We start from the raw sequence: 15,857 nt of genomic DNA on the forward strand, positions 1-15,857 counted from the left end.
GGGTATACAAAGTTCATGAAGTAGAATATTCGCCCCCGCATATATTACTCATGTCGATACATGTATACTATAGACAGCCCAGCACACTTAATGATTTACAAACTTTCTAGACAACTAAGTCCTTGCAGAGCAACTAAATGCAGTTACAAGTAAGATATTTTAACTGGATATTCATATCAATTGAACCATAATGTGCAATTCCCGTCAAAATAATACTCTTCGATCCTTCTCTCTCCGCCGTTACTTCACCCATATCGGGCTATGTGTATCACTTACGTAGATGTCCCGTTATAATTCGCAAAACTGTGTACGGGAATCTACCAATATGTGTGTATTCTTTTGATCTTCCGGGCGGCCGAGGAATCGCGGAGGCGGATCATGAATATTCATTGTGTAATCAGGCACGTCACTGAGGATGCCGAAAAGTACGGGTGCCAATTTGATGAAGGCGCATTGTATAATGATTAGCACAAAAGCCTGAATACAGTGTTTTCGTACTATCGCATGGTTTGAGTTCGTTGGGCTTTCCCCATCTCGGTCCGAGAGCCGAATACGGGGGGGGGGGGGGGGGGGGGGGGGGGGGGGGGGGGGGATGAATGAATAGATCATCCCCCTGAACAATAGGTATCAATTTGTTATGCTCTATATGTCATTTGAAAGAAAGACGAATAAAATCTTATCTTATCTTATCTTATCTAATTACAGATTTACGCCTAGGCATAAATTCGCTTGAGAGGCTGACTTTAAATACCCACATAAAAACTATCCAGCCTGAAGGACAGTCCACATATTATTGATTATTTTAAACCCGGGGGGGGGGGGGTACCCGCTACCACTCGCAACGACTCAGCCAGCCGCTGAATAAGCGAGGGGAGGGGTAAGAGGTCACTTTTTTTTTTTTTTTGGTCTCGAAATTTAAAATGATTTTCCATTAAAATGAGTTATATATATATATATTTTTTTAATTTTTTTTTTTTTTTTTTTTTTTTGGGGGGGGGGGGGGGGGGTCCCAAAAATTTCGCAACGACTCAGCCAGCCGCTGAATAAGCGGAGGGGGGGGGGGGGTAAGAGGACATTTTTAATTTTTTAAAAAAATGAGGGGGGGGGGGGTTTCCTCCAAAACACACAAAAAAAAAACTGACGAGGGGGTTCGACCCCAACCCCCCCCCCCCCCCCGCGTACGCGTCTGGATGTTATAATGTAATCTATAACCTTCAGCTTCCTCTCCAGAATCTCTTAAATATTACATGTGGATTTATGTAGCCCACTCTCTTGTATTATGATGCCAAAGTTAAGTCCCTCTTTTCTTTTACAAAGTTTTGTCTGCCCAAAGCCGATAAAAAGTTGCGATTGAACTTACATACTAAATCAATAAGTTGCAGTCACACAGTAAAGGTTCTGTGTCCCTGACTAGTTCCATTTGTAGCCAACATCAAATTCTTTTGTAAATGTAATATTCCTGTGTGAAATTTTAATTATTTAAACATATTTGTGGCTTACACCCAGTACATCAGATCGATTGATCGATCTGTATTGAAAAAATAACATGATTCGGTATAGAACTTTGCAGGAATTATGAATATGTCACGTAGGCCGATAGTACTATCTGTGAAATTTAAACGTATTCAAATTATGCAAGGAAACCCGTTTATTTTGACTAGACTTCACTGTCAGATACTATTGAGTGACTGGCTGACATTTTTTTTTCTAACGTACATAAAATGAGATGTAACAGGTACATGAGCATTTGTCTACATCAATAACCCACTTCTTTTAATGATCAAATTAAACTGATTGAATCTTTGCGCAGCAGAAAACGTACGACCATTCGGTACAAGGGTCTGAAAATCAGTTTACTTAATAAAAGGGCTGCAATCCCTCAAGACGGTTCGACAACTAACGGTCGTTATTTTCCCCACACAAAAGACATTTTCAGGCCCTTTCGTTTTGAGGGAAGTTCTAAATTAAGTATTTTCTTTCAAATGCCGTTGTAATCACTGGCAGGACACTGGCAGGACACTAATTGGCGTGGGGTCCAGGGGCGGAGCCCCCAGAAGCTCAGAGGTTCTATGCATTAAATTACCGTCACACGAGCATCAAGGAGCCCGCCTTAGGGCCCTAGGTGGAATCAAGGGGGAGTAGGGGGTAGATCCCTGAGCCCTCGGAAGCTCAGGGGTTTTCGGTATTTAGGCTAATCACGGTCAGATGCATGAGCATATTTTAATACCTCGATATTTTGTGACACTGGCAGGTCACTTTTCTTTTTTTTTCTCTCTTTCTTTCTATTTCTTACACTTTTTCGAAAAAAGTGGGAGGGGAAGCTCGAGGCCCCCGAGCCCGCCGTTCCGCGGGCCCTGACATGTAAGCCTTCACATAAGCAGGCGCGGATCCAGGATTTCTTAGGGGGGGGGGGGCCCAAATTTGAAAATATGCGAGCCAAATATTGGTACGTAATGGTGACCAACAGTGACGTGATGCGGGGGGGGGGGGGGGTCGGGTGCAGGGAGGGGCGAATTTCCCCCTCCCTCCTCCGCGAAACGCGGAAGCTTTGACGTTTCATTTAATTATTAGAAAAAGAAGACGGTTCGTTGTACCGTTCTCGAAAATAAATCTCGTCTGAATTTAGTTTTTGCCCTCTCGCGCGCGAAGCGCGGAAAATTTTAGGATTTATTAAATTATTAGAGAAAGAAAACGATTCGTTGTAGAGTTCTCAACTCTAAATTCTCGTCTGAATTCATGTTCCCCCCCTATCGCGCGAAGCGCGGAAGCTTTTAAGTTTCCTTAAATCATTAGAGAAACAAAACGGTTCGTTGTACCGTTTTCGAAAATAATCCTCGTCTGAATTTAAATTCTCCCCCCCCCCCCCTCCCGCGCGAAGCGCGAAGCTTTTACGTTTCATTAAATCATTAGAGAAACAAAACGATTCGTTGTACAGTTCTCGAAAATAATTCTCGTCTGAATTTAGTTTTTCCCCTCTCGCGCGACGCGCGGAAAATTTTAGGATTTATTAAATTATTAGAGAAAGAAACGATTCGTTGTACAGTTTTCGAAATAATTCTCGTCTGAATTTAGTTTTTCCCCTCTCGCGAGACGCGCGGAAAATTTTAGGATTTATTAAATTATTAGAGAAAGAAAACGATTCGTTGTACAGTTTTCGAAAATAATTCTCGTCTGAATTTAGTTTTCCCCTCTCGCGCGACGCGCGGAAATTTTAGGATTTATTAAATTATTAGAGAAAGAAGACGATTCGTTGTAGAGTTCTCGACTCTAAATTCTCGTCTGAATTCAGGTTCCCCCCCTTTTAAGTTTCCTTAAATCATTAGAGAAAAAAAACGATTCGTTGTACCGTTCTCGAATCTTAATCCTCATCTGAATTCAGTTCCCTCCCCCCCCCCCCTCCGCGCGAAGCGCGGAAGCTTTTACGTTTCATTAAATTATTAGAGAAAGAAGACGATTCGCTGTACAGTTCTCGACTCTTAAAGGGATCCGGTAACTTTGTCTCAGATTCTGAAATAAAATTCTGGATTTAGCTCATAATGCAATGATAATTATAAACCTTTAGGTCAGTCAGGAACCCCATGACTTTTACAAGCCGATCGCCTGTCTGATTATCAAGATATTTATGATTGGAATTACAAATTTTGAAAACCGTTCGCCTGACGGTTTTCATAACACTACAGTCTATTGGGGAAAACGAGTATGGTATAACCGGTCACTCAAAGATTTTTACTTTTTTGAGGCACTTCTTGATCATTTTGAAGCGCGATTTTTTTAGGGCTTCAATGTTACACCATATCACAGACACTGATAACATGTAGGACCGTGTATCTCAGATTTAACATTGTTAAACGATCCCTTTAATCCTCGTCTGAATTCAGGTCCCCCCCCCCCCTCTCGCGCGAAGCGCGGAAGCTTTTAAGTTTCATAAGATTATGAGAGAAAGAAGACGATTGGCTGAACAGTTCTCGACTCTTAATCCTCGTCTGAATTTCGATTCTCCCCCCCCTCCCGCGCGAAGCGCGGAAGCTTTTATGTTTCATTAAATCATTAGAGAAACAAGACGATTCGTTGTACAGTTCTCGACTTTCAATCCTCGTCTGAATTTAGTTTACCCCCTCCCCCTCCTGCGCGATTCGCGGAAGCTTTGACGTTTCATTTAACTATTGAAGAAAGAAGGCGATTCGTTGTACCGTTCTCGACTCTTAATCCTCGTCTGAATTCAGGTCCCCTCCCCCCCCCCCCTCCCGCGCGAAGCGCTCAAGCTTTAAAGTTTCATAAGATTATGAGAGAAAAAAGACGATTTGCTGTTCAGTTCTCGACTCTTAATCCTCGTCTGAATTCAGGTTCCACCCTCCCGCGCGAAGCGCGGAAGCTTTTAATTTTCATTAAATCATTAGAGAAAGAAGACGATTCGTTGTACCGCTCTCGAAAATAATCCTCGTCGGAATTAAGTCCCCCCCCCCTCCATTCCGCGCGAAGCGCGGAAGCTTTACGTTTTATTAAATCATAAAAGATTGGTATAACCGTTCTCGCCTCTGAATCCTTGTCTGAATTTAGGTTCCCCTCCCGCGCAAAGCGCGAAAGCTTCACGTTTCATAAGATTATGAGAGAAAAAAGACGATTCGCTGTACCGTTCTCGATTGTTAATCCTTGTCTGGGGCGGCGGCGAAGCCGGCCCCGGAAGCTCAGAGGTTTTAGGCGTATAATTAAGGTCATATGAGCATATTTTTTTTTTGTATACCTTATTATTTCGTGACACAAGCAGGTAACTATTTGGTGTTGGGTCCAGGGGGCGGAGCCCCCCAAAATCAGGGGCTTTAGGAATTAAATTACCGTCAGATGAGCATCTAAGGGCCCGCCGTAGGGCCCTTGGTGGGATCCAGGGGGCAGAGCCCACGGAAGCTTAGGGGTTTTAGGCATTTAATCACGGTCAGATGAGCATATTTTGATGCCTCATTATTTGTTAACACTGGCAGTTAACTATTCTTTCTTTCTTGCTCTCATTCTATTTTATTTCTCTTTAATATACTTTTTCAAACAAAGTGTGGGGGGGGGGAGAGCTCGAGGCTCCCGATCCCCACCGTACCTCGGGCCCTGACATGTAGGAATCTCAAGAATCATATTTCTTGCCTGGCTGCAAATTTAGGAATTGGTCATTTTCCAACAAACACATACAAACGTATAATTTACTAAAAAGTGAGGAAAAAGTGAGGAAATGATGTAATTTCAGCATTATTTGTAATCCACCGTTGTGGAATTAGAAATAAACCACATTTGAATTTGATTTCCACTACCCCCCCCCCCCTCCCTATCAGTACGCCAGTATCTCCTCTTTTCCTTTCCCTTTCCTTCCTTCTCTCTTATTTGTTTTATGGGGGGGGGGGGGGGGGTCAACAGCCTGGGAGGCAAAGCCCTTTCGACCCCCCCCCCCCCGATCTCCTTCTTCCCCCTTTTCTTTTCTTCTTCCTCTTCTTTCTTTCCCTTTCTCTCCTCTTTCCCTTTCGCTTCTTTTCCTTTTTTCTCTTTTTTTTTTTTTTTTTTTTTTTTTGCGGGGGGGGGGGGGGGGGGGGGGGGGGGCCAAGGCCCGCTCGGCCCCCCCCCTGGATCCGCGCCTGCACATAAGCACATTTCTCGCCTGACAGTAATTATAGGAATTTGTCATTTTCCAAGAAACGCATAAAAAAGTATAATTAACTAAAAAGTGAGGTAAAATCTCGGAAAATTATGTCATTTCAGCAACACTTTGTAAATCGCCGGTATCGAAATAAACCACGGTTGAATTTTATGGGGGGGGGGGGCCGGGGCATCCCACCTCCTCAGTGCATCCCCTCGATTTACACCTTGTTGGGGAGAAAAAAAATCGCATCTGATCTCCCCTTCCTCACTTCTTTTTGTCTTCCTTTTTCTTTCCCTTTCCCTTCCCTTCCTTCTCTCTCTTTTGGGTTTAATAGGGGGAGGGGGAGGCAAGGCGCCCGTTCGGCCCCCTAGATCCGCGCCTGGTCCAGGACATAGCAGAACTATCATGCTGTAAGCAAGAATAAAATCTGCAAATTTAGGCGAAATCTGTATTAGACCAACCTACACGGCTACACCCCCCCCCCCCCCCCTCCGATACACACACGCACACAAATACAGGGCCTGCATGCTCACGGCTTCATTCGAGATGTAAGAATGTGTATTGCAGTTATTATTTGCAGTTCAACAAATATTTTTTAAATGGATTGTGTTATTTTGATTATTTGTGAATCTGAAACGATGAACAATCAATCGAGCTATGTCGTTGAAGAAAAATATAACGGAAACCTCTACAATCTTTCAAGTTTGTAAATGACCTTCAAATTGGCAACTGTGTCGCCTCTGCTATGCTCTTCGACCAAGTGTTGGCCGTGGATGTCCCATGTATGTAGCGGTACGGTAACCCCGTGTGTGCCCGTGATCGTGATAGCTAGCACGGTTGTGGTGTGTATAGCGTGCGTGATATGCGACTCGACTAGACTCGTACTCGATCGACTGTACTGTGGAGTTATTTGTATTGACTCGATAGTATAGTGCACCGTATACCGTACCGCTGACTCGCTACCAATTTCCGAGACTCTTGTCGACGAACTGCAAATCGTAATTGAACTAGAGCTTCCCCAAATTTCGGGGCAGTTATTAGGGCTTATTCGTCACCATAGTGGTTCTACGGGAGACTATGGGGGATTACCTGTCCCCCAGAAAACAACAGGTAGTCGTCCGATTGCGAGAGAGAATTGAGAAAGTTCGGAAAGGAAAAGCGCAATCTCTTCGAATTTTTGATTCTTCCACTCCTCAAAGGAGAGAACAAGAAAGGCAAGATACACAAGAGTTTCATCGACGAATTATTGAAAACAGAAACAAGAGAACTCCGAGGAATGTGAAAGCACAAGAGAGTGGACAGTCTAAAGTAAAATCTGAACCTAACGGGAACTGTTCAAATAGCGAAATGGGGCGAAATCAACCCCAAGTTGTGGTAAGTATTTTTGTGTAACTTGTTTGTGCCGTCGTGCACGTATTCCGGTGCAAGCCGGTCGCCGTATGCCCCCGTTATTATCGGTGCGGAATTGACACACTGCAGTGTATCACCGTGGATCATTTTGTTTTGGGCCACTTTTAGTTCGACGCGGCGTCCCTCTTTCTAATGAAAAATAAAGCTTTTCTATTCATTTTTATAAATAATTGACCATATGTTGGCTTCCTGTCTTTTCACTTCTTCATAACCTATGTCCACTTTATTCAACATTTAGATCTAATCAATCTCATGATAACTGTCATCGATAACTTCGTCCTAGTTTTTGTGTAGAGCAGCCCGCAATCGGCGGGTCTTGTTGACTTTGTTATAGTTTTGAGCGTTCGCAGCCATTGTAGTATGATTGTGCACTGTTTGAAGGCTGGGGTGAAGGGTTGGCCAGCTCACAGCTGATTGATCAATACACCATTGAAATGTGCGTTAGCTAGTTTGGGTTCAAATTAACACAGTGAAGAATATGGCTCAGCTGGTATCTTTTCCTGAAGATACCAGTTTTTATCTCTACATTTAATAAAGTATTTCTTTCTATTCTAGTTTGAACTCATTGAATGAACAGATGGAGAATGATGATCACGACATAATCCTTGATTATTTTGTCTGTTCAGTTGCAGTTGTCATCCATTCTCAGAGGCAGAGCCAGTCCTCAAGTAGGGCAATAACTCTTTGTTAAAGTTTATGAGTTGATGCCCTTCTGGCTTAAAACAGACAAATTGTAATTTGTACATGTCAGAAAAGTCAAAGAATGTCATCATTGCAACATCTCTATAAATGGCCACTAGGCCTGTTGTAGTTTGTACATGTATGTCCATCTCTCTTGTATCCTATTCCTTCCTCCGCTCAGGTCGGAGATCGTCGGCACTGTGAGTCTGCCGAAGTTACATAAATGGCTATCTATAGCCACGGGCACTCAAGTCAGTTTGAAATACCATTAGCCAGATTGGATGTATACAAGAACTCATTTTTTCCTCGCACAACCGAAGCATGGAATAATCTCAATCCGACCTTAGTATCCCTGACTGACTCAGCAAAGTTTAAAGTAGCACTCCTTCCGAAATAAGTCCACTCTCTGCCACCACGACCTCCAGTTTAAATTCCACCAGGAATCTTTTGGAGGAACAACAACCAAGTACCAAGTACTATAGGTCGTTAGGTAGATTTTTACGGGTTGTGTGAAGGTTGCGAAAAAAATATAGACTATTTTACAGAATCTGTCTATTTAGGTCATCTATTTAAAGTAGCTACTGTTTCCCTCATTAATCTCAGAATCTCAAAATGGTATCCAGACATCGCTTAGAAGCACTAATGTCTAGAGAGTAGAGATGGTGTTGCTTCCTTGCAATGTGCATTTTAAATTGATGCATTGCTCTTTTGGAGGTATAGTTTAAAGGTACTATGTCCCTTTTGCAGCCAACCTCAAATGCTGTAGAACTTTGCAGGAATTATGAATATGTCATGTACATGTATGTGTCCTATCTGTGAAATTTAAACGTTAGCAGTGTCCTCATATTCAAATTATGCAAGGAAAACCGTTTACTTGCTAGACTTCACTGTCAGACACTATTGAGTGACTGACTGGCTTTTTTCTTCTTTGGTAATAACATACATGAAAAGAGTTGTAAAGGGTACCTGGTAGGAATTTATTCCTTGAAACGCAGCGCGCGTAACAGCTGCACTGCTAAAGCCAGGGTAATTATGCTGCATTATTGTAGAGCGCTTAGAGACTTCTGACAAAGTAAGTGTTAGGCGCTATATAAGCACTGTAATTATTATTATTATTATTATTTGTCTACATCAATAACCCACTTCTTGTGATGGCCAAGATTAAACTGATTGAATCTTTGCGCTATAGCCCTAAAGTCGATTTGACAACTAATAGTCGTTATTTTCCCACTTGAAGAAATTTTCAAGCCCCATCTTTTTTACGGAAGTTCTAAATTAGTATTATCTTTCAAATGCAGTTGGAATTTAACTTTTTCATTTTTTTTGGCTTGCAAATGGGACATAGTCCCTTTAAAGGTTTGTGTAGAGTTCAGGTTTTTAACGCCTGGCGGGAGATTGTTCCAGTCTCCTTGTATTTCGTATGCGTTTGTTCATTTAGATGGTCATTATAGACAGGTTTTAATTGTACTTTTATTGTAATGGATGAAAAGTGCCGGAATCTATCTACAATGTATGTTTGGTTAATTTAACTCCTTGGATGATGTGTGACTGTTAGTTCCTGTAAATGGAATCTTGAATTGGAATTTTTGCTTATTGATTGAAAATGCTCAAATAATTTATTTCTCTTATGGTTAAGAGCATTACATTATATTTACATTATGTAGAAGTTACATTGTAGTATAGTGTAGAAAAAGTAGATCGCCCAACTGACTCGAGTATTAGAATTTACATGTACAGTGTAGGCCTGTCATTCTAGATGACAGTGGAACAGGCAGTTGCAATCCATGTGTTTAGCCTTAGAAGGCTTACAAATACCTTTAGAGTGGGTTGAAGAAGAAAAAAATGTATCTGGCTAACAAACCACCAGACCCTCATACAAATGTCCAAATATTAATATCCTACTGTGTGAAAAAAGTAGATCTTTTAAAAGTTGAAAGATAACAAGCCACACAACAGTACACATGTAATAACATTTACCATGTACATGTAGTTCATTTTGGTTGGTCACCTTCAAAACAAAAAAGGTTGCGCCTAAATTCTCTTCTTTTTCTCTCTTCGTTGATTTTTTTCAATCAGAATACAGAGGCCTCACTTACATTTTGGAAAGGAATCCCGAATGAACTTGTTACAGTATGTAACTCTGTATGCATAATTGCATATACCCTGTGTTAAAATTGAGACATAAATGGTGGCCGGACTTGGGGTTTGGGCTCCTATCTCTTCCATGCACTTGTTAGTGTAGAGCCATAAGGAGGCTCAGTTGGTAGAGCAGTGGTTTCATAATCCAGTGACCCGGGTTCAAAACCAAGGCGATGCGCTAGTGCCCTTTGGTAAGGCATTAATCCTCATTACCAGGTCTCTCGAAGACGACATGAAGCCGTCTGGTTGCTTACTAACAAGCATTTATGCTTTCTTAGCAGTCAGGTAAAATAACCACCGCTACACACTTACTTGATTTCCTTTAAATGATGTAACTCGTCCTTGTCATCCCCTTGGTCATTGCTTACATAAGATGAACCAGAGGTTACCATTTGACCACTAGATCAACTCACAGTTTATACAGATCATTATAATTTTGAAAGGGGCACTAATGTCCTTTGGCAAGACATTGATCTACATTTGCCACACTCAACCCAGGTGATGTACATTTAAATGGGTACCTGGCAGGAATTAATTCCTTGAAAGGCTAGAGCGCCGTCTGACAGACATGAGCGCTATACAAGAACCCACTATTATTATTATTATTATTTCGGCCATACATGTACATACATGAATGCCTGTGTACAAGTCTAGGTTTCTCACAGATGTCTTGGATAGTTGGATGTCATGAAAACTGATATTTCAAAAATTGAATGCCCCATTCTGTGCAGACAAGAAAACAATCAGAAGCAAACTTAATTCTTTGGAAGAACACTGTAAATTGGAGCTAATAAGTTGAACATTCCTATGACTATCTTAAAGTATCTTAAAGTACCGTAACTCTGATGTCAATAACAGAGTTGTTGCTGTTGTTTTAGATTTTAGCCGTGTATCATTCAGTTGTGAATATTTACGCTAAGAGGTCGATGTTAGCATTAGAAAGAAAAAAATTGTAAAAAAATTACAAAAAATAAAACAATAAGCATTGGGTTTTACTATGCATCATATCAGTACTATACTGTGGATTATATAATGGGATACCAATTTCAAAATGGGGAATAAATAGGTGAATGGTATTGTGAGATGAAACTAGAAGAAGCGTATAATTTCTTCAGAATCATAAAATCCTTTTGTTTTTGTTTCCAATGACTCAAATGTTTAAGGCTGTCAAGGTGGCACCTTTTGGTATTTTCTAGGCTAGTATTTACATTCATAAATGAGATAGAGGGTGAATAGAAAGCCTTTAACTCTGTAAGGAAAATCACCACAATTCAATGTTTTCAAGAGAGAGAGAGAGAAAGAAAGAGGGTGAAGAAAAAAATTTAAACGTATTATACTCATGCATGTACACATACTAGTATTGCAATGGTGGCTGTGGAAAAAAAGTTTTGGCAGAACTCCAAAACATTTTACTTTGAAATGGTAAAGCTCTGAGTTCAGTAAGGGAAAGGGCTCCCTCTTTTGACGCACAGTCAATCTGAGATAAAGAGCACTGCACTGAACTTCCATAAAGTTCTGTGCACCAATTCATCAACACGGGCCAATGAGAAGTGAGTCAGTGTACTGGTTCTCGTGCGTGACTAACGGAGCATGGCATTGCCTTACAAATCTCGTTGACTGGTCTAGGACTGGTTCATTGTGTGACCGTATGTAGACTCTATGTAGCTCCCTTACAGGGTTGTGTTGAGTCCTGACTTTAGTTCAGAGCTGCCTAGGGTATGAGTAATCCTCCCAAACAAGAGCTGTTCCATGTAGCTTGGAGCGTATATTGTGCACTGTTACACTGACTCACATGTACATGTACACAATGATCTATTTTGGTCAATATGAAGAAGAACTACAGTAATGTCTTTGCTGTACACATAAACTTCATTACATGCTTTTAAAAATGTACATTGTGGAATTAGTATGAATGTTATTGTTACACTGTTACACTGACTATTAAACATGTACATGTACATACAATGATCTTGATCAACATGAAGAAGTACACAGTACATCATCTTCAGTATTATGCTTTTACAATTCACATTGTGGAATTAGTATGAATTTCATTGTCTCTAAAACAATGTGGGCTGATTCAAAATTCACATACAGTCTGTATTGTGTGACTCCTACACATAATGTATGGCTGAGGTACACATGTGCTCTGTTTCTCTGTACGTCATACAAAAGAATTAAATGTTAATGTATGCATATTCCACAACTATTAAATACATAATCCAATATGAAATGAATCATACCATGATTTCGCAAAGCTTCTGCTGAACTTTGGAACAAATTACCTTTAAATGTAAAAAACTGTCAAACCGTTAACCTATTCAAAACTAGTCTCAAGACACATTTATTCAAAATTGCGTTCGATGATTAATTATCTCTGTTCACTTAGATGTGTATTCCATATGTATTGTTATTTGTAGGTTTATTTGCATTTTTAGTTTTGTATAAGATGTAATTGTATATCAGTCTATTTTGTGTGTATAGCGCTTAGAGACTTCGGTGGTAAGCGCTTTATAAGTAACGTTTTTATTATTATTATTATTATTTCATAAATGTCATTTGAAAGAAATGGGGAAATAGATTATGTTTTTTTAATTTTATTTACCACTTAGGGCAAAAGGAATAATTATCATTGTTGACCCAGTACTCGTGCAATGAACAAATGTAAAAGAAAACAAATAGATACATGTAGCTACATGTACATGTACATGTATGTCTGCAGGATTTTCTACAAAATGAGTTTGTTGTACGTGGCTGGTAGTTTTGATTGGTTATTCTATCAAACTTCATTGGAAGCAATGGACAGAAATCAAACTTTAGGGGACTATGTAATTTGTTTCATTCCAACTTACGTGTACTTACCGTTACTAGTAGAACTGAAGATTATTTGTATCAGGAAATCCAACCTTATCAGCAAACATTGCTAAAAGAAAGCAGAAAAATCAGAGAAGCAAACCAGCGAAAGTTTAAATGAAATTGACAAAGACTAAGAAGGAAAGTTATGATTTTTAAAAAGTTGTAATGATGTAATCACTAATTCACTATATGTACATGTACAGTATGTGAACTTCAAATTGGCTGAATCAGTACTGTCACTGTGATGTAGTGCTGGACAACTTTTTGTGCCAGCACACAAAGTAACTAATAGAACTTTTTTCTCTAAAAATATATGACCCAGGAAGGGTCTTTTCTCTTTAGATGACCTACAATTTTACACTCTCCATAATGTATTTTGAGTAGTGTCCCAAGGGAGAAAGCCGATTGGAGGAAAACAGAAATTAATGATATTCTTTAGTTGTCTGTTGTAACTACGTCACAATCCACTGGCAAAGTTAACAATTTGAGATTCGCCATATTTATTATTATAGTGATCTCATATTTCAAAAATCTCTTTATTACAAAATGAAACTCACTGACTGTACTACAGAGACATTCGGGGCATGAAACTATTGCAAATCTGGGAATTTTATGCACACCAAAGTTTCCATGTAGGTTTTTGTTGCATAAAGTGTTATAATGGAAAATTAAGATGGAACCAAAAAAAAAAGATGAGGAAAAACTTGAAACTTACTTGTAAGGAGAAGAATATATGTTGGAAAAAAACTAACAAGCAAATGTTTTGGTCAAGTACATGCATATACTGGTAGCTAACTAGCTAAACTGGTATATCTTATTGCTCATGAATCTTATTTCATTTACCAACAGGAAGATTGTTCAAGTGTTACTTCTATAGTTCAAAAACTGCATTACGAATTAAAGTGTACATTTACCCTTTCTCTTTAAATTTACTGGAATATTATGCACGTTGTCTCTAGTCAACATGTACAAGTATGATGTATCTCTTATCAGTTAAATCTTATTTGAAAGAGGTGAAATTTGCCCCTCTTCTGTTATTTCATTTTCTTTTTTTCATTTGCTGATCTGTTCTAATCTTTAAATCTAGAAGTGCAATGATAATAGAGAGCACATGAATTGGGTGTGTGAGGCAGATTATATGAAGATGAACTCTCGTCCCTCCTACGCACACACGTCTCTCTTACTAAATCAAGGGATTGTGAAACACACCCATGTATTGCATGTTAGTACATGTACCAACTCAATGCATGCCATTTTGTATTCTGGAAAATAACAAAACAAAACAAAACAAAACAAAACAACTATCAGTGGGGAGTCATTTTTTTAAAGTTTCTTTCTTTTTATGTGAAAATCACTCCTGTATACTAATCGCAAAAGTTTATAGATTTACAGTGGTCTCACTTTCATTTTCACTTTCTAGGCATCTTGCTTTTACAAAATATTGCTTTTTTATTGCTGTTGCTTTAAAAAAAAAGACAGAATGAAACAAATGTCCCAAATAGTTATGAGCGATTCACCTGTGAAGAGCCTTGGCACCCCTCTCCCCTCCTCCCCCCCCCAAAAAAAGGGAAATCTTAATTTTTATTTTTCTATCAAAGAAGCAATTGATTATGAATATTTCTCGTGGGATTATTTGGATATTAGCTTATCTTAGTGTAAATTAAAAAGAACTCAAGTGAACGATAGAGATATTTGACACCCAAAACCCTGGATTCAGGAGGAGAGAATATATATGTCTCCCTCCTTTTGAGAAAATCTGAAAATCTTACCTTTTTCCCCTCCAGAAAAAAAAGTCAAGAAAGAGCTGGAATGATAAAGATGACTTTACACCCAAGCAGTTCTCTTATTTCATTTTGCAGGACTTTGAGAATTTACATGTACATGTATAGAGCTTTTTGTCAAATTAAAAAAAAGTCAAGGAAGTATGAAACGTAATTGAGAATTGAGATAATTTAGTTTCATGGGCTGCATCATTTGTGCATGCTTTAGTTCATATTGATCCAAGTCTGGTTCAGAATTGAGTTTACAGTTTTACACTTCTATCAAATTGAAGAAAAGATGCTTCTGACTTGGAGCTCAAAATTTTCCTGCATTTTCATAATATATCATCTTTATCCAATGTAATTCTTGCCAGGCTTAAAGAAAAAAGACAGGATTTGAATGAAAACATCCCCATAAAAAGTTTTGACTCTGCCTTCCATTTCTATATTTTCTTCTTCAAAAAAATAGAGGTGGATTATGAAAAGATGTGGAAAAAAGCTAAAGATTTCCTCTATTGGGAAATCTTGGGGACTTTTCCACTGTTTATGTTCAGTCCATGGTCCACGATCATAGCAAGCACGTGTTTCTGGAGCTTCGGCTTAGCTTGGCTCCTTATCATCAGAGTGATGTAGCCATCAGGGAAAAACAGGAGGGCACTTTGACCCCAGGCCTGGGAGAGTTGACAGAGACTTCATGAATTTTGCAGTGAAGAGCGCACTTGTCCTGCCTCGCTCGCTGCTGCTGTGTTGCACTTGTTCTTGTTGGTACTTCCCTTCAGTCAACAACTCACGTACGTGTATGTGTACATGTTGTCATGCCATGCATGCGCCATTTTAACAGGCTGCAGATATAATAGCAACTGTTGCAGGGGACACTTCTCATATTCCAGGCAATGATGAGGGGCGAAGGAAAGCTACAGGGATTGTTTCATAAAACGTGTTATTGATAACAAATTTGCTCTCAGCCAATCAAATGCCACAATTTCATTACTGTTACTTGCAAATTGATAGCAAGATTTATGAAACGGGACCCAGGTCTATAGGCAACCTGATTGCAGCATTCTTGCATCATTCATGAAGTTTTGCTAAAAGCACATACAGTATTGTACAAATCATGTGAGAAATCAACAAACAAACAAAATCAACAAATTAATAACAAACAAAAAATCAAAGATATATTTGGAAGGAGGGGGTGGGGAAGATGTAGCCTGGCCTGGGTTATGTGCTCTGTAAAATAACTCTTCAAAGATTATTTGTAGATCTAGGCCTACAATGTACATGTTCATGTTTAAAAAGTCAAACTAAATCAATGATTGACAATTAAATGAACACAGGGTCAGACCTTGTTTGGCTTTTAAAATATGTCAATGAAATTGTACTTTTTACTCATAAGT

General features: G+C 39.5%; 1 protein-coding gene across 1 annotated transcript in view; it reads left to right on the forward strand.

Annotated features, from left to right (window-relative positions):
- Nucleotides 1-6,493: 6,493 nt before the first annotated feature.
- LOC115922272 (putative uncharacterized protein DDB_G0271606) overlaps nt 6,494-15,857 on the forward strand; it is a 40,738-nt gene continuing 31,374 nt past the window's right edge. The window contains exon 1 of the mRNA XM_030980878.1: nt 6,494-6,991. Coding sequence (XP_030836738.1) covers nt 6,695-6,991 — 297 coding nt within the window. The 5' untranslated portion in view covers nt 6,494-6,694. The remainder of the gene's footprint in view (nt 6,992-15,857) is intronic.

The sequence above is a fragment of the Strongylocentrotus purpuratus genome, unplaced genomic scaffold, assembly GCF_000002235.5.
Source record: "Strongylocentrotus purpuratus isolate Spur 01 unplaced genomic scaffold, Spur_5.0 spur5_scaffold_11, whole genome shotgun sequence".
Taxonomy (NCBI): Eukaryota; Metazoa; Echinodermata; class Echinoidea; order Camarodonta; family Strongylocentrotidae; genus Strongylocentrotus; species Strongylocentrotus purpuratus.